The 25,642-nt window shown below is 37.3% G+C and overlaps 1 protein-coding gene and 1 long non-coding RNA gene across 2 annotated transcripts in view; one reads left to right on the top strand and one right to left on the bottom strand.

Moving 5' to 3' along the window:
- LOC139965294 (uncharacterized) overlaps positions 1 to 25,642 on the top strand; it is a 102,522-nt gene that overhangs the window by 58,432 nt on the left and 18,448 nt on the right. Inside the window, exon 4 of the mRNA XM_071967508.1 lies at positions 1,111 to 1,227. Within this exon, the coding sequence (XP_071823609.1) occupies positions 1,111 to 1,227 (117 nt within the window). The remainder of the gene's footprint in view (positions 1 to 1,110; positions 1,228 to 25,642) is intronic.
- Positions 6,036 to 25,633, bottom strand: LOC139965299 (uncharacterized). Its single transcript, XR_011792217.1, has 3 exons — positions 23,822 to 25,633; positions 18,952 to 19,036; positions 6,036 to 9,872 (listed from the first exon to the last, which is right to left on the bottom strand). It is a non-coding gene; the product is annotated as an uncharacterized lncRNA (long non-coding RNA).

Consider the following 25,642-nt stretch of genomic DNA (forward strand, 5'->3'; position numbering starts at 1 on the left):
CGTTGATCAAGTCATAGTACATGTTTGTCAGGAATCGAAGACTTAGGGAAATGGAATTTAACCTTTTGTTGTTTATCGAGTGTAAAGTTTTCTCAGACAGTGATTAAGTTAAGTATGTCAAACTATTAGGGACATGATGGTATTCCTTTTTCTTGGTGGTGTTTTAGTCGGTTTGTACCACACCATGAAATCAAGAAGCAGATGGGGGTTGCTCCAGGTACGTAAAACATGCAAGATCAAGAGGTTGTCTTCCAGACACAGATTTGTAAAAGTTCATACATAAGAATTATTGAGCAAATCAATACCTTGCCAAGGCGTCATAATTGGCACCAACCCCCCCTCCCCCTCCCTCCCCCAAAAAAGAGAGAGAGAGAGAGATTGGTTTGTGCATACCACAAGGTACTTTTCAGGAAAAAATTGCCAAAATTCTGTTAGCCAAATATTTTTGAGTTCATAGTTAAAATTTTGGGGTTTACATTGTTACAGTTATGCAAGAAGTTGGTACAATTTGTCAGGATCTTGTTAAGAGTGAGGAGGGGTAGAGGGGAGGGTCACCGTCAAATGGACACATTCTATTGAGAAAGCTCATGTAACAATCAATAGGATATAGTGCATATTTGGGGAGCGTGGTGGCCAATTGGCTAAGGCATCGGACTTGTGGTCCAAGGATTACAGGTTCGGTTCCAGGCCAGATCATTGCATTGTGTCCTTGGGCAAGGCACTTTATCTCCATTGCCTCTCTTCACCCAGGTGTATAAATGGGGACTTGCGAGGTAACTTGTAAATATAGTTGTGTGCGCCCGGTTTGTGGCTGCACCCTATGGGAAGTGTCCCTAGGGGACACGTGGTTGTAGTGCACTGTGGTGCCCCAGGAGAGATTGATTGAATTGTGCACACTTTGGTGTGTAGGTGTGACAAGTTACCAATGTCCAGGGTTAAGTTGTAAAGTCGTGTGAGAGGGCCTTGGCCTTGAACAAGACTGTAAACCTAAAATAAAAAATATATAAAATAAAATAAAAGAATATTACGTGAATATATTATAAAGCTTGCCAGATATGTTTATCGATGAAATGTTTAAAGTTTCTTTTTCTTTTCTTCCTTTCTTTACAGAACCAGATATTAAACATTTGTGTCTGTCATGCAGGTTTCGTAGAGATACCGATAAAACAGTAAATGAGAGTGAAGTCACTCGCCTAAAACCAAAAGGTGGCACAACTTCAGAAAATGGTGAGTTGATCTCTAACGAACTGCAATGATAATAGATTAATTATTTAGCCGTTTGCATCATCGTGTATTTTCGTTAAAGTGGAAATTGTCAGACCACTGTTGAAAGAAGTTGTTTTCTTATGTCGGTTTGTGGTTGAGATAATGTTCCCATTTTATTATCGGCTTGAGTTTTTAAAGGGTAAGTGTTCTGATGTGACGTTTATCCAATCACATGCATGGATGATGTGCTTGGAATAATTTCAGTTGCAGTTTGGAATGGACTGTGGTAGGTCTGACAAAGTCATTTTCATGAATGCAAATGGATCAGGGCGGCTTGCATATTCATAAAAATATACTGTCGACAACTGTATCAAATTTCGCTCTTGATGGTTATTTCGGCTGTAGAAATGACCTCAGTTGTGTGTGACCTTTCCTGATGCCCAAACTCTGTTTGGACCAACCTGTAAGAATGTACAAACTTAAGTGACTTGTGGATCTATATTCTCTGGTAATACGTTGGTGATGTGAGGCTGTACTTGTAATGAGTCTGTACTCCTAGTGAGTCCACATTCGAAGTGAGTACACACTCACATTCTGTATCTGTACTCATAGTACTTGTAGTGAGTCTGTACTCCTAGAGAGTCTACTTGTAGTGAGTCTGTACTCCTAGTGAGTCCATATTGGAAGTGAGTACACACTCACATTCTGTATCTGTACTCATAGTACGTGTAGTGAGTCTGTACTCCTAGAGAGTCTACTTGTAGTGAGTCTGTACTCCTAGTGAGTCCATATTGGAAGTGAGTACACACTCACATTCTGTATCTGTACTCATAGTACTTGTAGTGAGTCTGTACTCCTAGAGAGTCTACTTGTAGTGAGTCTGTACTCCTAGTGAGTCCATATTGGAAGTGAGTACATACTCACATTCTGTATCTGTACTCATAGTACTTGTAGTGAGTCCGTTCTCCTAGTGAGTCTGTACTCGTAGTGAGTCTGTACTCCTAGTGAGTCCACATTCGAAGTGAGTACACAGTCACTTTCTGTATCTGTATGCATAGTACTTGTAGTGAGTCCGTTCTCCTAGTGAGTCTGTACTCGTAGTGAGTCTGTACTCCTAGTGAGTCCACATTTGAAGTGAGTACACACTCACATTCTTTATCTGTACTCATAGTACTCGTAGTGAGTCTGTACTAAAACCAGTAGTGATTTAATGCAGTCAAGCATATAATAGTTGTAGGAGAATTTCAAGCGTAATTGGAAAATGGAAGCTTTCTGTCAGCTAGTTGACAGATCAGGGAATACCTTCAATATAAAAGCCATAATTTGTTGTATTAACTTTGGTGCGTACATTCATGTATAGCATTTCAGAGATAATAGTGTCCTTATATAAGTCTTGTTCTTTGCTGTATGATCTTTGATGACTCCTCAAGCTAAACATTTGAAGTCAGGCTTGTACATTGCACAATCCTGCTTGTTTCTTTCCCTTGCTTTTGTCAAGTTGGTATATATAGCTTTGCTGCTAGCTACTTTTAACAGTGTGCATGTAGCGATGAGCGTTACAACGGAAGACGGTTTCTACTGATATGGTATATTACAGTCTCGCAGACAGCAGCAATCTATGTAAACGCAAACACATAAGAAATGTTAACAGATGCTTCATGTTGACATTCACAGTGGGAGCTGAACACCCAGGTCAAAAGGTCACAGGTCATGTAATATCCAGGGTTGACAAAGGTAAACACAATCAGAAAGGAGATGATTGTTTTGGCTTTGACAAAGGAACAGAGAGTAGGATAGTGAGTGGCGTAGGTAGAGGGGAATGGTAGGAAAAGAAGAGGACGGGGGGGGGGGGCAAGGGGGTGAGTGAGGATGGGAAAGATTAGGGTAGTGGTGGAGGTAGAGGAGAAGGGTAGGTAAAGAACGAAGTGGGCTTAGGGGCAGGTAAGGGAGTAAGATAGGGAACGAGAGGTAGGGAGTCTAAGAGATGAGGTGGAAGATATAAGGTATGGGGAAACAAATTGAGAAAAGGGGAATAATGAAGTCATAAATACAAAACTTTCAGACCTGAAGATTTTGATTGCTTACATCGATAAGAAACGAAGGAGAACATATAAAGATATCACATTAAGATAATGTAAATCAATCATTTTCAATTAAAGTTGTAGATTCCACTTTTACATACAGAAAGGTTCGACGAAAGGCGTTTTTTAATTTAGCTTAAGAAGCAGATCATAGTCAAGTTAGAAACTAATCCATAAAGGGTGTCTTGGTTTGAAGAAAGGAAAATCAATATTGCTAGGCTCAAAAAGTTCTCTGATGTTGATAGTTAACTGCCCTTTGTAAATTGATTTTGTCCCGTTCCCTATCTGCCAAAAAACATAAATTATTGTTTTCTGATGGAGATATATTCTTTAAAATCCAGGGTTCTTGATAAATCTGTCAGCATTGTTGTCTGATTTTAATGTAAAATCTTAATATATTGGCAAATTTGGCAACCTCATCATATTTTCTATCTTCATAAGTCCGATGACTAACTTTCTGCAGAATTTTTATACTTGAAATGTGATAATTTAAAGAGTGAAGGAGTTAATGTTTCTACAGTTATTGAGGGCTTCAAGATAATTCACATTTCAAGTATATTAAATTGCTTTGAATGCTCCTTTAATTAAGTGTTAAATTTAGAGATGATGTCAGTTTGTTTTAGTGGAGAACTTAATGTTATAACTTTAGACATTGTTTTATAAATTCTTACAGAACTCACTTAAAACATGTTCTTCTTACTGCATATATACATGCAGAGGTATCACCATTGGATGAAATTCAACATGATTTGTCTCTAAAAGAATTGTATTGTTTTGTAAACATGTCATGGGGGGGGGGCCTTAAAAAGCCTTACGTTTCTACATTGAGTTTTGTATTGCATCTGAGGAACTGACCTTATAGTCTTGTGTGTTAGAATGAAAAGAAGAAGAAAAAGCCGCTTCAAATGATGGAGATCAGCTGGTTAATTTAAAGGGTCATTCCTGAAATATTAAAAATAGAAATAGAAATTCAACCCGAACGGAAAGCATTGTGCTTTTAAACTGTCCACAGCAAAGACTCCACTTTTTGGTTGTCATAAATAGAGGTAACCTTCTTAAACTAAATAAACTGGAGAATACTGATACTGGTTTACTGAAAGCCATCCTGTTATTTTTTTAAATGTTTTATCTCATATTTAATCTGATCAAAAGTGTATTATTTGTTTGAATGGTGTTTAAGTTCATAAGTATCGGTCCCACATTTGGAGCATCCCTTAAAATTTGCTTAACAGTCTCAACTTGTTCCCAATAGGCATTTGGTGTGAGTTCAATGTGGCCACTGACTGTGGCAGTGGGATAAAATACTTTGAGGGTGACCGGATTTTAATTTTAATTTAAGAATTAGCGACTGATTTATTTAACTTTCTAGTGTAATTAGTGAAAATAACTAAAGACCTACCATGAATATTGATTATGCCTCATGTAGCGAGCATTATAGCATATTTAATGAAGGTGACAACCTAAATGTCAAAAAAAGAAACACACATCTTGATTGAAAAATGACTAAAATATATCAAAGCTTGTAAAGAGTTGTGAGTACCTTGCCCAAAATGTAACATGTTTGCAAACTTTCAAAGGCAGAAATGGTTGCAAAGTGTTTTTTTTTTATACCACATAAAGAGATAGCCACTTGGATGTACCTAATTCTGGTCCCCCCCCAATTCGTATATCCCTGTCGTAACTAAGTTACCGTCCACCTTTTGCCACTTGTAGTCACATTGATTTGAATCATGTGCTGAGATAATTATGTTAAGTGGGAAAAATTATTTGTGAATCCAAAAGTTGACTTTATATATTTTTTTTCAAAGGGAGCTGACTTCCCTGGTTGACCAAAGCACTGCTATCTAGATATTGTAGCCGTGGCTTTCTAGGGTTACGTAGGTGGTACTGTGATGTTATACGAGCATATGGTCGTTTTCTAGTTTCAGATTTTCCACTCTATTGTTAAGCTGTCTATAAAAAAAGCTGCTTTCTGAATGGATAAAAAACAAATTGAAAAAGACCATGAATTCGACAGACAGCAGTTAACAGAGACTATAAATAGTTCGCACAATGGTTTTTACTGTCGGACACTTAGCCGAGAAATTGTTTTCTTCTTGGGTTATTTTTTTTGGGGGGGGGGGTGGGTTGACAATGAAGTATTCTGCCTAAAATAATAATTTGTTAACAATGTTATTGTCTCCACTTTAGGACTGGTACCTTCATTTTTTTTATTTTTTTTTTATGATATTTTTACCATTCTCTACAGAATTGGCAACATGTGTGGAGCCTTGTAAGTGCAAGTAACCCCCATACCTAATTCAGTGATCTTTGTACTTTCCCTATTCTGGCAATAGTGACCGATTTTGACCAATCTTTTTGTGTTTCTTTTTACAACCTCATCACATTCTGAGAGTTACCTGCTTTATGTCAGTGTCTATGTTATGAAGGTTCCCAATTTTTGTTTTTTGTTTTTTTTCATTCTCATGAAATCCTGGCCCTTTATTATTCAGAGGTATATCTTGCTGTTAAAAGATACGAGACATCTATAGGAATTTGCTGTGATGGCTAGATGGATGTCCTTGGAAAGTTTAAGTGTATAAGTAGGGGCAGATGCAGGATTTATAAAAGAAGCTGGTACAACCCTGGGATCATTGAACCCAATCCCATGTAGGTGTGGGAGGGAATATATATATATATATATATATATTATCTATTATTATATATTATCTCTATATATCACTTCCTACTTTTAGTTCTGGGAACAACATTGTCAAAACAAGTGCAAAACATAAAATAATGAAAAAAATAGAAACAACCCAAACACCACCATCTGTGTTCAGCTTTAATATTTGTTGTTTACTCCGCATATGCTCATTACAGAAATAATTTGAAGGTTATTTGGAACCCTTCTTTTTCTTCAAGTGCGAGACCTTGCCCGCACTATTTATTACACGTACTCCCTTGCAGCTATATGCTAATGATTTATTGATTGTGTAGTTGAGCGCCCTCAATTTAAGGAGGCCTGTTTCAAATTTTTTTTTTTTTTGTCCAGACAAACAACACACACACATACATACACACAACACAGACAGAGAGACAAAAACACATTCTGAGTACACAAAAAGAACAGAATGTTTAAGAAAGACGGTCATTTAAATAATTTATTTCTGCGTGGGGTAATAGGTATATGGAAGAAGAGTTGAAGGTTATAAGTATGGACCCTTCTGAATTTGAAACACATTTACTGTTGTACTGTGGTCTGGTTCTCACATTCGCTCAGCAAGCTTTACCTCACTGTGGGCAGTTCTACTGTAGGGTCAACCATTTTGAGTGTGTGTGGTTTTTCATATATATATATACCTATAGGTAATTAAGACTCCACCTTTTGATTTTTGCAAATAAAAGTTACATTTATAAAAATTAGAACTGCCAAAACTTCTTCTAGTTTGCTGACTTGTTAAAAGTAAGATTGTTCTCGTGTCTGTCCGAGATTTAGACTTGCTCAAAAAAAAGAAAGAGAGAGTGGGTCATGTTTGTTTGAGTAAAAGGAGCTCTACTGTACGTGTACCTGATACGGTAGAGATTTTTATGAAGAACAATTCGTCCCTCTTTCCACATCCCCATGTCCCCCTTCCCCTCCTCTCCCCTCTGTCCCCCTTCCTCTTCCCTCTTTCCATCTCCTATCCCTTCTTCTACCCCATATTTCCCCATCTAAACAGCTACCCCCCCCCTCCAATGGCACTATGCAGCTTTATTGGTTTCTCCAACTCCCATGTGTATTACTGTCTAACTTTGGCACTATTACACCTCTAAAATACCTAAAACTGTGGAACTAAACCGCATCATCAAATTGGCATTGAAGCTACATTTCCCTTGACATGTCAGAGATTTTGAAATGTAAAATCCATTCCAACCATTGGGTGATAACAATACATCATTGTGTTTATATTAGATGACAAAGACGTCCTTGTCCAACAATCCAAGGAAATATGCTGAAACATGGGGAAAAAAAGTCCATTGTTTGGATATGTTTTTTTATTCTATTTCTTTCACCACTTCAATATGTTATGGAAATTTTTCAGAGATCATGTTTCTCAAACAACATTAAACCTTCTCCTGGCGTTTTCAGTGGATAGTTTATATATCTATAAACATGTTCCTCATTTTGGATCTCAATTTTTTTTTCTTTTTAGATAAACCTGTTGTGTTTTGTTTTGTATTTTTGGAAATAAACGATTGGCTCCTACATTCATCACTGCCACTATTATCCTACCTAGATTTACTAGTTTCATCGATTTGATATGTTCACTCGTTTTAATGAAACTTGCATATTTACAGATAGTTGGGCTTATAATTCATTTCAGAACTTGATTTACAATTTGAGGGATAGGTCCATTAATCAAAATCAATATGTCATATTTCCCCTATTTTACGGGGTCTAACATCAGGGTATGTTTACCCCCCCCCCCTCCTTCAGAATTGATAGACTTAAGACTGTATTAGTGCATTTCATAATGTTTTTAATTGGATGGATTTCATAGTGATTGAACGAACACTCTACTTTTTGGGTTCCTTCTTCCTTTTTTTATCTTCCTTCCTTTTTTGTCATTTTTTCCACCGTAACTTAATCTTTTCATACACTTTTGTTCTTTTCTTTTAATTTTACTTTCATATCTCTAAGCTTCTCAAGGTATCGTAAAACTAGTCACATATATCATCCTTGCCGGTCTTGATACTTAGCTACTCTCCAGTTATATTAAAAGATGATGAATCAACACAATATAGTTTAAAAAGAAAAGGGGACAAATATGGTTGGTTCTTATAAAAATAAAAAAAAATTGAGGTAAATATTAGTCAGAGATTATATCAAATGATGATGATGATGATAATGAAGTTGATAAACTTACTTTCAGTTGTACAAGGTGTATGCCAGGTAGATACAATGTTTAGTCTGTAGGTGAGCGAGCTTATAAGAACATAAAGAAGTACTTGTGACGGTGCATCTGCACGTGAGGATTAAAGTAACCTGGTGCCCTCTCTCAGTTGGGAATAATTGGCACAAACTTGCAGGCAGATGAATGAACCAATCGCCTTGCTTGGTAAACGCTAAACCTGGATCAAACATGGAGCAAACCAGTCCCACTCAAGTAATAGTATTCAGTGTTTAGTGCTCTGAACCAATTCTCTTGGGTACCAGGGCAATTTAGATCTGGCAGAATCCAGTTTGCTCACTACTACAAAGAGCTCTCTGAAGTCAGGTTTGTTCAACTGTGGCTTTGGAACTGTGGGAGCAGTCTTGGTCAAAGTCAGAATAGTATAGTAATAATTATATGACTCCTCTGATGAGGTTTGCAGTGTGGACTCATCTTTAAATCTTCGCTACTGTAAAAGGCAAATGGATTATGTGATAGTGATGTTTTGTGTGTGTGTGTGTGCGTGCGTTCGTATGTATGTGTGTCTCCTGCTTATAAACACGAGTACTTCATATGTACAGCTTGTTTGAACTTCATCCTGAGCTATGCATAGATTTCCTCTTAAATTCATGGCGATTATAGGTCATGTTAAGGTCAATGAATCACTAATCTGAAGACCTACTCAAAGGTAGATCTTAAAAGTACTACATGTCTGTCTGAGCCAGTGTAATATACACAAGAACCAGTTGCTGTTTTTTGTTGAGGTCAAAGGTCATCTGAAGTCAATAGAAGCAAAAGTCTGAAAACCTTATAAATATAATGACCTTGATTTGTGAAGGTCATAGGTCATATGAGGTCAACAGAGTACAAAGTGTCAGAACTGTATGGATACAACAACTCTTAAAGCATAGCTTGGATAAACATAGACATACTGTAAGTAGATCCACATTAGTGATATAACAAGAAGAAGGCATATATATGGTTTTCTGTAGATGTTAAAGACCAGCAGGTTCAACGGGAAAACCTTGTAAACACAATGACGATGACTCCAAACAAACGTAGTCAAATCGAATGATCTTCATTCTTCGTACTGTAAAGTCTCCATCAATTGGTGCAATGTACCTTTGCTGTCACCAATGCTCAAGGGTGTACAGTGTTTTTTAATTTTTATTTTACACGTTACCATGTATAATGTGAGACAAGGATTGAATCATTGAGCCTGTTGGTTTTCTGATTCTTTGGACAGCTGGTGTCGTGGGCATGTGGCAGGGGCTTCCCCAAGCACAGCGTCTGCATATAGTACCCTCCGGGGTGCTTGGACATTTGTTTTCTCATTTTCTTTCATAGATCAAAATCAGAAACTAATACCTGTCCCACCACCCATGCAGTGGTCATTACACACAAATAGCAAGACATTTTACTAGTTTGGCAAGTTACACACCTTCTCTATATATGATGAATTTACATGTGGTGTCCCATTGTGGTGAAGTCAAGTCAGTGTGCTATGTACTCACCTGGATTGATGGTCTTTTTTGCCAACCGATTCTGTTACTTTTGTGGAAGATTCCTGCTGAGGGTCATCTCAGTTGGTTAGTTAGGAGAAGAGTTCAGTGACCGTCCTATTTTTCCTTTGCCTCTCCCAGAGTGGATCTGAAGATGTCGGTCACCTCGATGAAAGGTTCTTCAGTATCTTCAAGCAAGGAAAACAAAAAACGTAGTGCAATCTATAATCTCAACTATAGTGTGAAGGAAACCCTTCCATACATCGCTTTTTTTTTGCATAGCATTTTTGTGTCACTATATTGTCCTGCTATATAGGAGACAGAATAGGCCATGCCTAAAATGTTGTTAGGATAGATAAAACTTTAAAATGCATCACTTTGTATTCTTTTGGGTAGTTAACTATTTTCCCTGCTATCAGAGAGATGGGTAATAGTTTCCATGTAGGAATGGTGACATTTAAAGAGAAGCAATTTGTCATTGTTGCTTCTAAAGGATGACGCTAGCCAGAATTTTAGACTTGATAAATTTTGTCCCGATAAAAGAAAAAAAGTAAAGTAAAGAGATTGTTAATAATGTTTCTAGATTTTTTTTGGGGGGGGGGGGTTGGTTTTCAAGATACACAGCTTTTATGTATTGTAAATTTCTGGAATGCTCCTTTAAGGCTCAATTGTTGATGAGGTTGATGGCTCCTTAAGGGCAGGTATCAGTTGTTAATGATAATTTTTTCAAATTATAATATATATCTCAACAGAAACCATGTTCTTGTAATGTCATATATTGAACAAGAGAGTACCTTTGGATGACTTGCAACAACATTTGCCCTTGATACATTTGTAAACATATTTATTCCATACCATGAAACTCTTTGTCTTTCCCATGGAGTTTTATGTTGCAACTGAGGAACTGACCTACTCTGTATGTTAGACTAAGTAGCCCAGCCACTTTAATTGATGAGCCTCAATGTTTAAATGGTCATTTCTCAAAACATTAAATGGTATTGAAATACAAGCTGCTGCACTGTGATAGCGATTAATGTTTTTGTAATTGTCGACCAAGGTATAAAAATTTATTCTTGGGCCCTATAGTGGTCATCCTTTTTAAGTTATAAGACATCTGTGTGGATAAACCAAATTGTTTTATTTGGGCTGTTCTCAATTAGTTACTTGTATATTATTGCTATGTGCATCAAAGAGAAATTTTTGTTACCAAATACTTTAGTGGGCAATCTTTAATTTATTTTTCCTCATAAACATGCAAACTTTTGACTTTGCTGTTTGCTGGGTCGATTTTTTTGAGGTGGACTAAAATAGCGGATTATTTCTCTGGAGTTGATCTTAAATTTCCCTTTAATATCGGAGAAGTACGACTTCCATCATCATCAGCTAGTACTAAATGCAAAATGGAAACACGTATATGAAAACAAGATGGCTGATGTGAATTAATTGAACATTACTCTGACAACCGAAATACCTCAAGACAGTTATATCTTCAATATGATAATTAACACTGAGGCTTGTTGCCCATGGCTATAATGACACATTGAAAGCTCAGTTTGCATAGAGAGGTCAGCTGTAGATCAGCCATTCTCGACTTTGTTAGATTCATTAAGGATTGCTTACAGCACCATTCTATGTCAGAAGAACTACTATGGGTTACCGTACCGCGCCGTTAACTGCACCATCGACTTATACGTAAATAAAATCTAACACTCAGGCTCTCGGGCTGCCTTAGTTAGCATACAAGTTTCATAGAGTCTAACAAAGTCATCCCACCATATGACAGCTGATAGGTTGTGGACTACCATGTCGCTGTCAAAGTGCCCTACCATGACCACTTTAGATGTTGCGCTGCAAGATGGGAGAGTAGATGTAGCTATATCATCTACTTTCCCAACCTCCTGTCTACTCACTTGTCTATCATCTCCACTTTTCACAGAACTTTGAATTAGGCAAAAATGCCTTAAACTCACCATTAATTTTGCATGATTTTTTTACATTACATTATAATGTACATTGTCATGTGATACAACTAAATTGACATCCAAACAGCAACAACAAAAAAGAAAAGAAAGAGAAGATGACAATGAGAATGAGGATGAGGAGGATGGGAAGTTTACCTCGGCTGCTTCTGTAAAAGATGTTGATTCTCCTGCTAGGTAACACCCCATGGCTCATGAACGTTACTCTTAATTGGTTAAGATCCATACCTCTGAGGCATATCTCTGCATACATGCAGGATACACTGGTTACAGAAAGACACTAGCAGCATAGGTATCACCTCGGTTCAAACATACAAGTATGCGCCCAATTCGATGCTATTTATGTCCGAACCCAGATCGTCTGCAATGGCTTCTAATAAACCAGGCGGATTTGGATTATACAGATGAGAATGGGGGGGGGGAAGGGGGGCTGTCGTTAATTGAACTAATTAACTCACATGAATACTAACATGTTGGGGTTTTTTTTGTTAATAGTCGGGGAGCAATCGTAGTTGGTAATAATGGTATTATATATATATATTGATCAAAATCAATAATTCAACGATCATATCAATTTAGAGTCAGTCTGAGATATCTCGTACAAGAGTTTTGTAATAACACGGTCTGTGTCATTGGTTTTCTGAGAATTGCAGCCGGGTAAACGAGTCCGTCGGGAGGGTCACGGGGTAACGTGGTCTTTCCAATGCCAACTCAGTTTTTGGTAATTCGGAGTAATTCATAGACTTGCTAACAACACTCATTTGTAAAGTGATCTCTATTGCGTTTGATAAGGGCAATGATGAGCCTGTTCTCATCAGACAGGGGTGATGGAAATGCAGACGGACATCTCTCAGCGTGGACGTTTGGCCCTCCCGCTGCTATCCGGTGGAAATGAGGCAGCATGACTCTTCTCAATTTAAGCAGAACACATTCTGCATGTTAAGAAAATTCTGCCAAAAACCACCGTAAAATATTGGAAAAAATAAGAATGAGGGGAAAAAATGGAGCAAATAAAAGAGAAGAAGTAATTCATGACAATTATCTTCAAGACGGTGCTCGTAATTTAATGTCTGATGACTGACTGACTGTCCGTGCGTGCAAAGATCTATGCGTCAGTTATATCTCGATATCTGGTGGTTTTTTATCAAGGTTAGATTAAGGTGAATATACCTAACCATTTCTTTTCTTCTTTTCATTTTCAGTCTTTGTTTAAGACGTAAGAATGTGTTTTTTCCGATATTTTTTGTTACCCAGTAGTTTCTACAATTTTGAAGTTGTGTTTTTGTGCATTGACTTAAATTCGGTCGTAATCTGGTAATACCCAAACTCAACCGTGACCGCGGGAAGACTAAAGTTACCCGTAACAAGGTAACCACATTGTAAAGTGAGGACTCTATTCCGAAAAGAATTGGTCGCTTCCGGATCGATGATGTGAGGCAAAGGAATATTAAGGTTTGCAACACAAAATAGTACATGGGACCCTCAATTGTGTGCATGAGCACATAACCTTCTCTATGTCGGGTTAGACGGAAAACGAGGACACACCCATTTGAAGGGCAACCAATTGGAACTGTAACCAAGCACCAAGGATAGCATAGATTGAGAGGTAGTCAGTTACACAACAGTGGAGAGCCAGGTCGGAATCTTGACGAAAAATATGTCGCCTGTCCTCCTTAGTTCTTTTAAGTCTTCACTTTTGGTTTAGTGTATTATGAAAAACGAGAACAACTTGTTAGTCATCCATATATCTCTGGGACTTATTGACACCCTGGGTCCCCTACACCTCCCTCCCTCCCTCTGGTCAGGTAAAGTACAAAGATACAACCAGGCAAACAGAATTATATAGAGCTCTAATTTGCCTATGCAGGATTATTTATACAATGAAAACTCAAAGCTGTCGTCATGTAACTACCTTACAAGTCCTGACCGGTTGATTTTGAACTCCCAACCCAACCGCTCTCCCCCCCCCCTTCCCCAGCCTTACCCACCCTTCCACACCCTTCCACATCCTTTCCCATCCTTCCCCACCTTTCCCCACCCTTCCAACAAATCTTACCGTTCTGATGAGATACACTGATTCTATTGTCATTCTCATAAATACAGAAAGCAGCAAGTTTTGGGGATTACTGCATGTCATAACTAACCGTATGTAATCCTTGCGGAACTCGGCAGGAAAACACCCCGTTACGCAGCAAATATCGCTAAAAAAATAGGCACATTTCGCGCAAAATCTTTTCATAACTTTCAAAGTATAGCATTCAGTCATTCAGTCATTGTCATTTTGAAGAATATTGTGTCCTCTTAATTTACAATGTGTCGTAATTTATTATGTGTGTGAACTAAACTACATACTTTTTAATCTGAAAAAGAAAAAACCACTTCAGAAGCAGTGAACCTCTTCAAAATGTCCCTATCTCTCAATGCTTACATTGTGATTGCGTAACCAATTTCTTTCCTATGCCGAAGAAAAGTTTGTTGACTCTTCTCTCTAGTGGATATAAGATTTGACTTGATTGGTCAATATTAAGCCTCATACTTTTCACCAGCAAATCAAAAGCATCGTAAGAAAATTGTAAAATCCTCCTTTTTCGCAGCTAATCTGAACACAGCACAGTGTGCAGTACTCTCACAGCAATTTCGGAGAGTAAAATCCACAACGCTTCCTGTGCGTAAACAACAGCATTTAATTCTCCGACAACGGGCCGTTTATAGAGCAAAATTTTCCATATCGTGATGCCGCACGCATATAACATTTTAATCAGACTGGCCCAACTTTTGGACTTTATCAGATCAGTTATCCCTCACATGTTTTAACTGAATTTTGGCCCATGGTTGTGACTTTGACAAGATGAGCCGGTGTAATTTTTAAACCCGCTTGAATAGCACTACTCAGCCCCAGCTAGGAGAACCGTGCGCTTTACAGAGTCATAACAAGCGCGTTATCAACCCTCTTGTAGCCCATGACAGAAAATTTGGGTCACACAAATCAGATGTCCTCTAAATCTCTGAGTGAGCTATTGTGGGTTTTAACCTTGGGCATATACCTTTGGAAACTAATCCCCCTCCCCCTCCCCCCCCCCAGAATGTGAAAGGTTAACTATTATGTATGATGATTGGTTTGAATTTTAAAAAAACTAGATGTAGTTAATGTATAATTATAGTCATTATTCTTGAAGATATAGCTTTGAAAACCCCCCACCCCCATCCCCAGCATGTGAAAGGAAAAATATGACGTATGATGATTGGTTTGAAATTTAAAAGAACTAAGATGTAGTTAATGTATAATTCTAGAAATTATTCTTGAGGATATAGCTTTGAAAACCAACACTCCCAACCCCCCCCCCCCCAGCATGTGAATGGATAACTGCGATGTATGGTGATTGGTTTGAATTTAAAAAATAAAAAAACAGAACATAAAAAAAAAAAAGGGAACCTTTTGGGATTTAATCAGTGCAATTCTACTCGCCAAGATTTTTCCCAGGGAAGTGTATGGTAATTTTGCATCTTTTTATTGTTACTTAGTATAACTTGTACAATAATGTGTTGAGGGACTCTAACCTACCTTCCTTCCCCCTCCCATTGTCCAGTTACTTATGCAGTACACACTAATAAATAAGTCAGGCATCATTTCTGACAGTGACAGTATCCATGCATCTGTTATTACGTTTAGGGCACTGCATAAAGAATGTTATAGCCTTGAAAAGTCTTTCAGCTGAAATGGAGGTCACAGGACCCATTCTGCTGGTTGGGGGATTATCTCTTCCTTGCCTGTCAATCTATTCCTGAAGTCAATTGCTTCTCTACACACAGACACACATGCACACACACATATATCTACAAGATATACATATATACATATATATATATAACTACAGTATATACATACTGCAGTACATACAAATCTATTATTAGACCTGGAAATAGAAGCTAGCTAGCTCACTACATAGATGCATTCACTTGTATTTAGCATGTGTACATACCAGACTACTAGATCATGCCTGCACATTGAGTGACAGCCATACAGTGTGTGCTGTGCCTGTAACACAACAGGCCCAGACCAACAGCAACAGCAGCTTGCTTGCTGTGCTGTAATAACAAATACAGGAGGTCACACACAGACACAGTACTACACATGACATACAACAGAGCTGTTAACACTGGGTACATTGGAGTCTGTCTGCTGTGTATAGTAGGAGTAATATTACTGTAGTACTGCAATGGTCTGTGGAGGAGGGCTGGTACATTGCCTGCAGGTTTGTACTATTTCTGCCTATGGTATCAGGTAAATTATGTAGGGTTTTCTCCAAAATTAATGTTTCATTATACAGACAAGACACTGCTAATTGTTAGGTAATGTATAATAGGCTCAATATATCCTGACAGTAATTTTTTATATTATTTTAAAATTTTCCTATCTTGATATTTTTACACTGGCAATTGGGCTAGGCTTGACTGTATGTAAGTTGTATATAGTGCTTGTAGTACAACTAGGCCTAGTAGTAGTAGTATTTCATTGAAACATTTCCTGTGTAGTGATAATAGTAGAAGGAAATGTGGTCAATTTTGTGGAACATATATATATATATATATTATATAGGCCTAGGTATATATATTGCACAGAATGGTAAATAAGTCAGTTGGTCAACAGTAATGAAAGAAAATAGTACTTAGAGATTAGAGCCTAAATAGAATAGATATGACCATGCATTAAACTACCAGAAAAACAAATGTCTTACATTTGTTTTTACTAGTATAGTAAAAGAGGAACGTCTTCATAGCTTTGGTAGCCTATTGGAGGAGTATGCTAGCATAGGATATATGTTCTGTCTTTAATTTCAACAGGCTTGGTTTGGGGCCTGGGGGGGGGAGGGGGTTAAGATGGTTTGGGAGGAGGCGTTATATCACAAAATAGATTGCATCCTTTCATGTAGACTTCAAGGTGATGATGGTTTAATGTTTTGTTTTCCCTCCCTTCCCCCACCCCCAGCTTTTCTGGTTTTTAAATAATCAAATTTTATTTATTTTTGTGTGCATCAGGGCAAATATGAAGGCTCATTTAACCAATTAATGAAAAAGATAATTCTGTAATCTCAGTGTATATATGGACCACCACAGTTGGACAAAAATGTATGTTACATGTATTTCCAACTGGAGAAAATTTAGTAAGCGTGATGGAGTCTTTCATGACCCACATCGCCTCTCACATACTGGATAATGATGATGATGATGAGGGCCTGTGTTTCTCGTTTACTGTACTATATCGATAAACGACAAAAGCCTACTTTTTTGTCTTGACTTCTGTATACTGAATAGTGCCAATGATAGACCATTCTGCTCAGACATGGCTTGAGAAGAGCTCTTCATTATTATTATGATACAGTAATTACCACCAAATTTGAAATGAAGATCAGTAAAAAGGCACAAGAAAAAAGCTTGCAGGGATTGAAGTATGAGGATGAAAGTAAGGTATCAACCGTCCTTTCTCCAAGCTGATGTACCCTTAGAGGGAGGGTGGGTGGGGTGGGAGGGGGGGTATGTGTACCCATCCCCATCATCCTCTAGCCTTTGATACAATTATTCTTTTCAATGCAAGGTGCAATGATCCTTTGCATGTCGTTGCTCAAGTATACGTTTATTTTATGCTGGTTCATATGCTGTACGGTTCGTACACATTTACATCAGTGAATGTACATATAGTAGTAGATGAGGAAGTTAGTTGCTGTACTGTATAACTGTAACATCTTTATATACATACAATCCATGAGACTATTCCACTGTTGGTAGGACGAGAAAATAATGTACTTAATTAGCCAGTTAATGGATTTTTCTAGGGGTATAATGCCACATGTACCATACATGTCACAATCAATCAATCAAATGTTGGCTGTGCTATACCAGCACCTTTTGTGATGAGCAGTTACACCTCTGATGTTTATCATTACCGTTCGTGGCCTGCTGCTGCTGCTTGTGTGAGCATCATAGATTCAGAGGTATATATGTCTGCTCACTTTCCTCCAATATCCTTACAAAAGATAAAAACCCATTTATGGTCCCAGGGTATCATCCATGAGTTTAACAGCTCTGGCATAATGCAAAAATATTCACAAATTTTTAAAGCACAATTTTATTTTAGATATTTTATTATAATGCAGGGTTCCCAGCCCTGAAATTCATGTGTGTGTATTTGTGCCTTTGTTTTTTATTCTGACTGAGGACTTGAACAAAAGAATTCCAGGTCCTCAGCTGTGATTTCTAAGGAATCACCACACCCTCGCAAGAATTCTATTGTTACGGGGTATTATCACGGTTAGGGTAAGTGGATTTGAACAATGGCAAAGACAATGGGGTCCTCGGTCTGAATGTAAAACACAGCTGTATACATGTGTGTGTGTGATGGGATTATTGAAACTTACAAAACAATGGAGTGAACTTAGATCAGTTATAAGCTCTTGAGCTGTATGAGACAACATTTGTCAACTCTATTCTCACAGCAAGATCTTATTACATATGTTACAGGGCTCATTTTTAGGAAAATTTTAAGGTTGTCCTTCGAACAACCTTGCCTTCATATTTGGTTGTCCGAAGGATATTTTGGTTGTCCAAATGAAAGCATGAAAGCCTCCTCCTCCTCCTCTTGCCTACTGCTCTCTCCTCCTCACCACTTCACCTTCTCTTTTGCGCCTCACCTTCTCCCCCCGCCCCCCTTCCCTCACACTTTACCTTCTTAAATGTAAATGTTCACCCTACTTTCACATATTTGTGATATCACTTTCCATGGCTTTCTGATCTCTTATACTATCTATTATTACCTTTCTTATATCAAATATTTATCATACTAACTCCACTTTGATTCTTGCCCCAGCTGTTCTAATATTCAGCAAGCAGGTTTTTTTGACATTTTTGTCATGTAGCAACAGCAGTGCAGCAGGCTGGTGGATACATGCAAGCCTCCTGTCAATTATTTACCAATATAAATTGTTACAGTACCAGGTATATAGATTTACATTAGTTGCTCCTTTGCTACACAACAACCAGATACCTTGTTAGCAAGTCCTTTGATAGATGTTTTATCCACCAGCCTCCTCTTGTTCTATAGAAAATGAACATTAGAAGCTAAAACTTCCCGCTTGTTGAATGTGGCTGCTGACTTTATAAGTACCATAGTGTGTATACTTCTATTGCTACTGCATGACAGGTTCATTTGTTGTGTCTGTCTGGTTGGCTGGCTGGCTGGCTGTCTAGACTAAATAGCATTATGAGAAAAAAATCTAATAATCACTTCTCTTACCTGACTGGCACTCCCCAAATCTTGATTTCTGAGACAGAAAGACAAATATGCAAATTTTCTCCTTTCATTTTTGTCTACTCTCAATCTGAAAGGAGGGGGGAAGTGAGGAAAAGGAACAAAGACATAATATCTTTCTTTATTTTTAAGTTGCAATATTTTTCCCTTTTTTTCTTCTTTTGGCTTTGTCCTTGTAGCAGTTTTTTCTTTTGCCAGAGTCGTGTAAATGTTAATGCATTTATCAGGCATGCCCAGCGAAGGTTTTTGCGGCAAATTGGGTGTGACATACTGTTACGCTTGCTATGTATGTATGAATAGGTGAAAATGTAGTCTGTATTTTAAAGGTTTTATCTAACAGAAGATGACATATATATGTTAGTAAAATTCTCTACAATGTTTATTTCTCTGACACCCTGGTCTTCCTTCAACATGTACAATGATCAGACAAGTCTGTATAATTGACTAAATTGCTAACATACGTGTACACATCTTTCTGTCTGTCTGTCTGTCCATACACATATATACACGCATACATATATTTATTTATGCACATACGTATAGACACACTGTGTACATTGAATTGCAGTGCTGAGAAAGAAACCAGTCTCATTTTTTTTTCCGTTTGTGATGTTGTTACCTTCAATTTTTAGATTGTTTTTATATTTTATTTTGTAAGGTGAAACCCCTGGTAATTAAAGCTAAGTTACTACTTGATTTAACCCTTTCATAATAAATTCATGATTTAGCAAAGTCTGTTGCTTCGTTTTAAATTGATTTCAGTTATAGTGCGTATCTATTTAAAAATCAGTGTATATTTTACCATACTGTACATGTATCGACACATACACACACATATTAACAAAATATGTAGAAAATTACACATTTTATGAAATGTTGCCAACCAGCAGATCAATTCATGTTTCCTTTTTCTGGTCATTTATTTTTAATAGTTATTCTCAGTTTTATCAAATTGCTCCTCTCCCCCTCCCCCAATTCCCAGCACTATTTTTTTTAATGTTATTGTAAAGGACGATACAGGCCTATTTAATCTTTTCATTTGCCTTTTAATACAGTTGTAGTTGACCTGACAAAGTCTAGACAGACATTTTGTCACATGCTTTCATGGTTGGAAGTAAAACTGAATTTATTTGCTCACTACCTATCAGCAGACATTTTACATTTTTTGTCGGGTGGAACTTTATGAAGTCAAAATGTAATTGTCTTCAGGTTTATTGATTAACCTGACCTATAAGTGATTCAATGTTGTCATGCCTGGATTTTGAATTAGATCACAATTTAGTCAGCTGGAAAAGAAAGAAAAAATGTTTTCTTTAATATATGATTGCAAACCATTAATGTCTAGACATTTCAAATTTGAAATGCACCAGTCTTGTGTCAAGATCTTTTTTGATTTACTGTTATTTGCAAAGATTGTCTTTGAAGATAGAAGAAGAAGAAGGAGGTCCTTAGCATTCTATTAGTTGCTGTCACTGGAAAGGGACAAAGGTCGGGGTTGTGTTTTTTTTTGTACTGTCCTGGAACATGGAAATGAGTGCCTAGGTTTAACCACTGGAAGGATGGAGGTGTGGGATAATGTTTGGCACTGATATGGAGAATGTAAATCATGTGTTTAACCACTGGAATTCCTAAAGGGAAGGGCTGAAACATAGGTCATTAGAAGCTGGCTAGTAATAACCATGTGTGGCTAGCTATTTATACTGTCTTAAGTAAAAACAAGGTGGGGCAACTAGAATGAAGATATTAGTGGGGGGGGGGCTGTCTGATAACATGTAACCATGGGGTTATAACTGTTGAAGGAGTCCAGGGTGAGGTTGGAATGGGGATACTAGGAGTTGCCTAGTAAATATAGGTCATAGACTAATAACTTGAGGAGTAATGAGGAGGAGTAATGGAATTAATCTCATTGATACACAGTTTTCTCCTGACTTGTTTCCATCCATTAAGCTACAGTCTGCTTGTAATCCCTCTAGAGGTATGTGAGCACTCACAGTCTGCGTGACTTGTCGTGTTTCATTAAGTAGCATGTATTTCAGATAAGAGGAACTTTTTTTATTCGGAACTTGTAACCGTTAAGATCGGAAGTTCGATATTGTTCGTCTATCAAGTTACTTTTCAATCCGTACCTGTTAACCTCTGGTTAACTGGAGGTGGACATGTATTTCCTTTTGATATGTGTACTATTTAACGTAAATAATCTACTGTTAATATTGTATTCCAGCCACATTTTTCTCTTTGCAGGGGGGAGTGGGAGGGAGGGAGGGGGATGCTATTGTATACTAAATAATCACACAATCGTTATGATTAACAAGCATTTGACCGAAGTTTTGGCCCAAAGTATATCAACATGCTTTAATTAATGTGATTAATTACCACGCATTAGTGTTAAAACGAAAACGAGATGTAGGGTATATTTAGTTTGAGTTCAAGACACATTGTTAATTACTTTGCCTGATGTATTTGACTTCAGTTTACCAAAATTTTCATTAATATATAGATATTTATGTATTCTATTGAAGGAACACCATTTTTCAATATTTTAAGAGTGATGGCAGCAAACATCCAACGATAAACCTTGGCTCTAGTTTGAATCTACCAAATCTTTATTGTCTTTCCATCCATCCATTTTAATTCTTTTTATAATTATTTTTATTGTTTACTCTATCTCTTTCACTCTCTCTTCCATCTCCCCCCCCCCCCCCACTTTTCTCTTCTCCCTTCTTTCTTCCTTCTTGGCCCTTCCTGATAATAATGTTGAAGGTTAAACAGTACATTTCCTGAATGACCTGGCCTCAGCTGAGACAAACACTGTACTAGACATTAGTACCGCCGTCTCTGTTGCACAGGATATCACACAGACAGACACTGTTTATCCAAGCATCAACTTCAACAGTGCAGCAATCAGTACATATCAGATATGCTTGCCACATACATACTTACATACATACAGCAGAAATCTATGCAGAAAAGTGTTTCTTCTCTCAGCACATGTTTTTCTGTGTACAATATAGTTCGGCAATGTGCAACAGGTTACTATCTTTACTTCTACAGTAGTATATATAACTTGGGAGATTTTGGCCAAATATCTTTGTGAAGTGAGAAAAGTTTTGTTGGAAAAGGGGCAGAACATTTTCATATTTGGTTTTTTTGTTTGTTTTTGCGATTGTCTATCCTGAAGTTTTGACAGCTAAGGATGATAACAATTTATTTTGCAAAGGATATCAGTTGGAGGTAAGAGTAATTGGAAAATATACTTTTTGGAATATGTTAATATTATAAATATTTTATTATGTAAATATTATAAATATTATTTATAAATATTATAAATATATATATATTTATGGCAAAAAAAAACATTCTGTAGCTGTAGTACTTAGACGTATTTAATAGTTAGTAAACATATTTAATACTTTAGTAATTCTTAACGTTAGCTGTTCTGTTAAATGTAGGTGTCTGATACTACAGTACAATATTAGGCAGCAGTGAAGACCAATTGGGTAGTTGAAGACCCAGAATGTTCAAGTATATAGTGTACTTACTGTACTAGTCTTCATAGTTCACAATTCTTTACACAATGGCCATATTTTGTGAGAATGTGTATATATTTTTTTAAATTCATATTTCAATTTGTTTTAAATGACAGTGCAATATATGAGTTTTTGAGTCTATTTTAGGTTATCGTGAATTGATATATTCCTCTTTTGAAGAAAACAGTGTGCTGTTTGCTGACAGTTTAAAGCCCCAAGTAATGGTAATTGTGTCCTTAAAATGAAGGTGATAATAGCTGGTTTTTTGGCAGATTGAGCTAAGTGTGCTGGTGTGTGTTTTGTGAGTTGTTTACTTTTCCTGGAAAGGAAAAGTGACAGACAGATTACAGGGAACGATACATTTGTTCTGACAACAATGCAGTGTTCATTACAATGCCTTTTGTTGCTTAATGTGTTCGAGCATGGCACGTACCGCACATAGTGCAACTTTGTCTTCCTATAGTTAGGGGGAAATTTGAATTTTCCCACATACTAGTTAATTTTCTGTCCCTTTCTCTATAGAAATTTGTTTGGGTCATATCCATACACCAGTAAATCTGTGCAGTTATGCACATACAAACTGCAAGAACATTCATGAACATTCAGTGTAATTAATTGTGTATGCAGTACATTGTGTTGTGAAACACACAGCATGCAGACCTAATGTTATCGACCCCCAATGACTGTGATCGTACAAGGATGCATGTACAATTTCATTTCCTAAAAGCCAGATAAGAAAAGCAAAGGCAAACATAGGCAAGCTGTGGTGGTGGTGATGGTGTAGTATTCAATACAGCACAGCTAGAGAAAGCCTACACAGACCAACGTGGTCATGATAGCTAGGGAACCTTTGACATCGCAATATCAGTGAGCTCCTAAAAAGCACCTGGCTGTCTTCTGACTGGAAGGAGTACTACTGTATATTTGGTGTTGCATTATCTCTGGAGTTACTGTATGTTCTGTTTAAAGCTTTTTGAGGTTACTGATCCAGGTAAAAGGCACCCCCCCCATAATCCTCACCCCTTCCTTTCTCCCTCCTTCAAATGACCCCCCCTCACAATCCTCACCCCTTTCTCCCTCCTTCAAATGATTATAATTTTGCACCAGATTTTAAGAAGAAAAACAGGTATATCGTCAAGTGTCATTTTAGCTTTATAATATTGCATGCAAAAACTGTATCTCTAGAGTAAATATAATGTTCAACCCTTGGAGTGCTGCCGTACATATGCAGCTTCCTTTGATTTAGTATAACTACCTGAATATTATAAAGTAAAGTATTATCAAAACCAGACCGTAAAAGTGATTATTAAATTGTGAGGTATACATACCTGTGTCTAGCTGTACTATTGCAAGATTTGAAGACTCCTGGTTGGGTAGACTGATATCATGTGACCTACAGGGGATCACTCCTCAGTGGCGATAGGAGGACTATCGACTTCATTCCCAGGACGGTGAATGACTGATGACAGTTTGCTGGTTATCTGTGTAGGATTTAATTGTAACAGAGACACAAACTATGTCAGAACAAACCGAGTAGTAATATAGACTTCCTCTCCGGAATTTACTTACAAAAAGAAACCAGGTACGAGAATGAATGCCATCATGTGCAAGGTATCAGGTGGCAGAGTTTTCAAATGCCCTTTTAAGAGAATCCTACCACCTGTGGTTTGTTTCTAAACCATCAGAAAAATGATATTTTGGATTATGAAAACTTCATTTCAGGAATGGGAATCCTGTTTTCATAATGCTTGGGACAAAACCGTAGAGTTTAATTCCTCCAAACGTTCGAACCGTCTACTGTATGGTTATCACTTATCAGCTGGGTGGAAGAAGTCTGCGCTTTTATCGTGGCAGACTATTTGCACAGTAAGAGTACAATAGTCCCTCTGTATGAGAATGTACAATGCTCAAAGTATTAGTATGAACATACTTTACTGTACTATACTATACTAGGTTTGTTTTAAATGCCACGAGCGAGGGGACAGAAAAATCCACATCGAATACTAACTACTCTAGTACTAACAGTGCAGTACAAGCAGTTTCAAGCCTGCATCAGGAACTGGATCATAACTTTGTGCGACCTGAAAAGGGATAAAGGTTAACACCTACCACATTCGATCCCCTCACATTCGATTAGGATAAAAGATTGTTGCATGGCTAGAATCGTTTCTGGTGCTCGTAACTTTTCAGTTGTGAACAGTTTGGTACAGACAATGTTTGTGTTCAATATGTAAAATATTAAGTTTTCATCTTTGTTTTTTAATATGTATACCTCTGAGTTTCAGGCCTACAGTAATTGTGACATTGCTCCTTGCTGTGATTTTGGTGGCCTTGAAGTCTTAAAGTTGTCAAGCAACTTGTCTTTTTCCTCAATCTGCTTAAAGATGTACAGTACCACCATCATATTTATAGAAAATGTGACACAGAAGAGCAATATTTCAAAAATACAATTTGACGTATTGTAGAACGTTAAAGAAATACTGCTAGTAGTTTAGGTTGTATTTTTATATCAGCTTTAAGTTTTTGAGAATTGAACCTTTAAGCATCTTACAGACATCAATGAAAAGTGGATGAATTAAGTGTAACGCACACGCCGTTACTGTAAGGGTCATATTTAACACAAAACTCAGAACTTAGGCAAATAAAATCATGTTAATGGCCTCAAGTAAACATGTTTACAACGCTGTTTACAACTTTGTCAAGGGCAAATGATGTCAACTGTCATTCAAGGGGGTACCCTCAGTCAGAGTTAGAGGAACAGGTTTTGGTTGAGCTTGTTTTTGTTTTTGTTTTTTAGAATGGATTACACAGCTAGAGGAGCAGAAATCATTGTCAATTTAGCCTTAAAGGAGCACTCCAAAGTTATAGCACATTTCAAAACTGAATATATCTCTTGAAAGGTGGACTATCTATATATAGAAACATTAATATCAACTAGCTCATTCAAATGTTTTTCCTTTCTCTCGTAAATACTGTGTGAAACAAATCAATATTAAAATACATGTATAACCTATGTACACCACCCACCCCCCGTTGTTGATATATAGCAGATCGTATACTACAGTGTACAGCATTGAATGGACACTGCGTCGTGTATATAAAAACCACTTCCATCCTCTCACCATCCTCTCTCTCTTCCATTTCCCATC

The sequence above is a fragment of the Apostichopus japonicus genome, chromosome 3 (assembly GCF_037975245.1).
Source record: "Apostichopus japonicus isolate 1M-3 chromosome 3, ASM3797524v1, whole genome shotgun sequence".
Lineage (NCBI taxonomy): Eukaryota > Metazoa > Echinodermata > Holothuroidea > Aspidochirotida > Stichopodidae > Apostichopus > Apostichopus japonicus.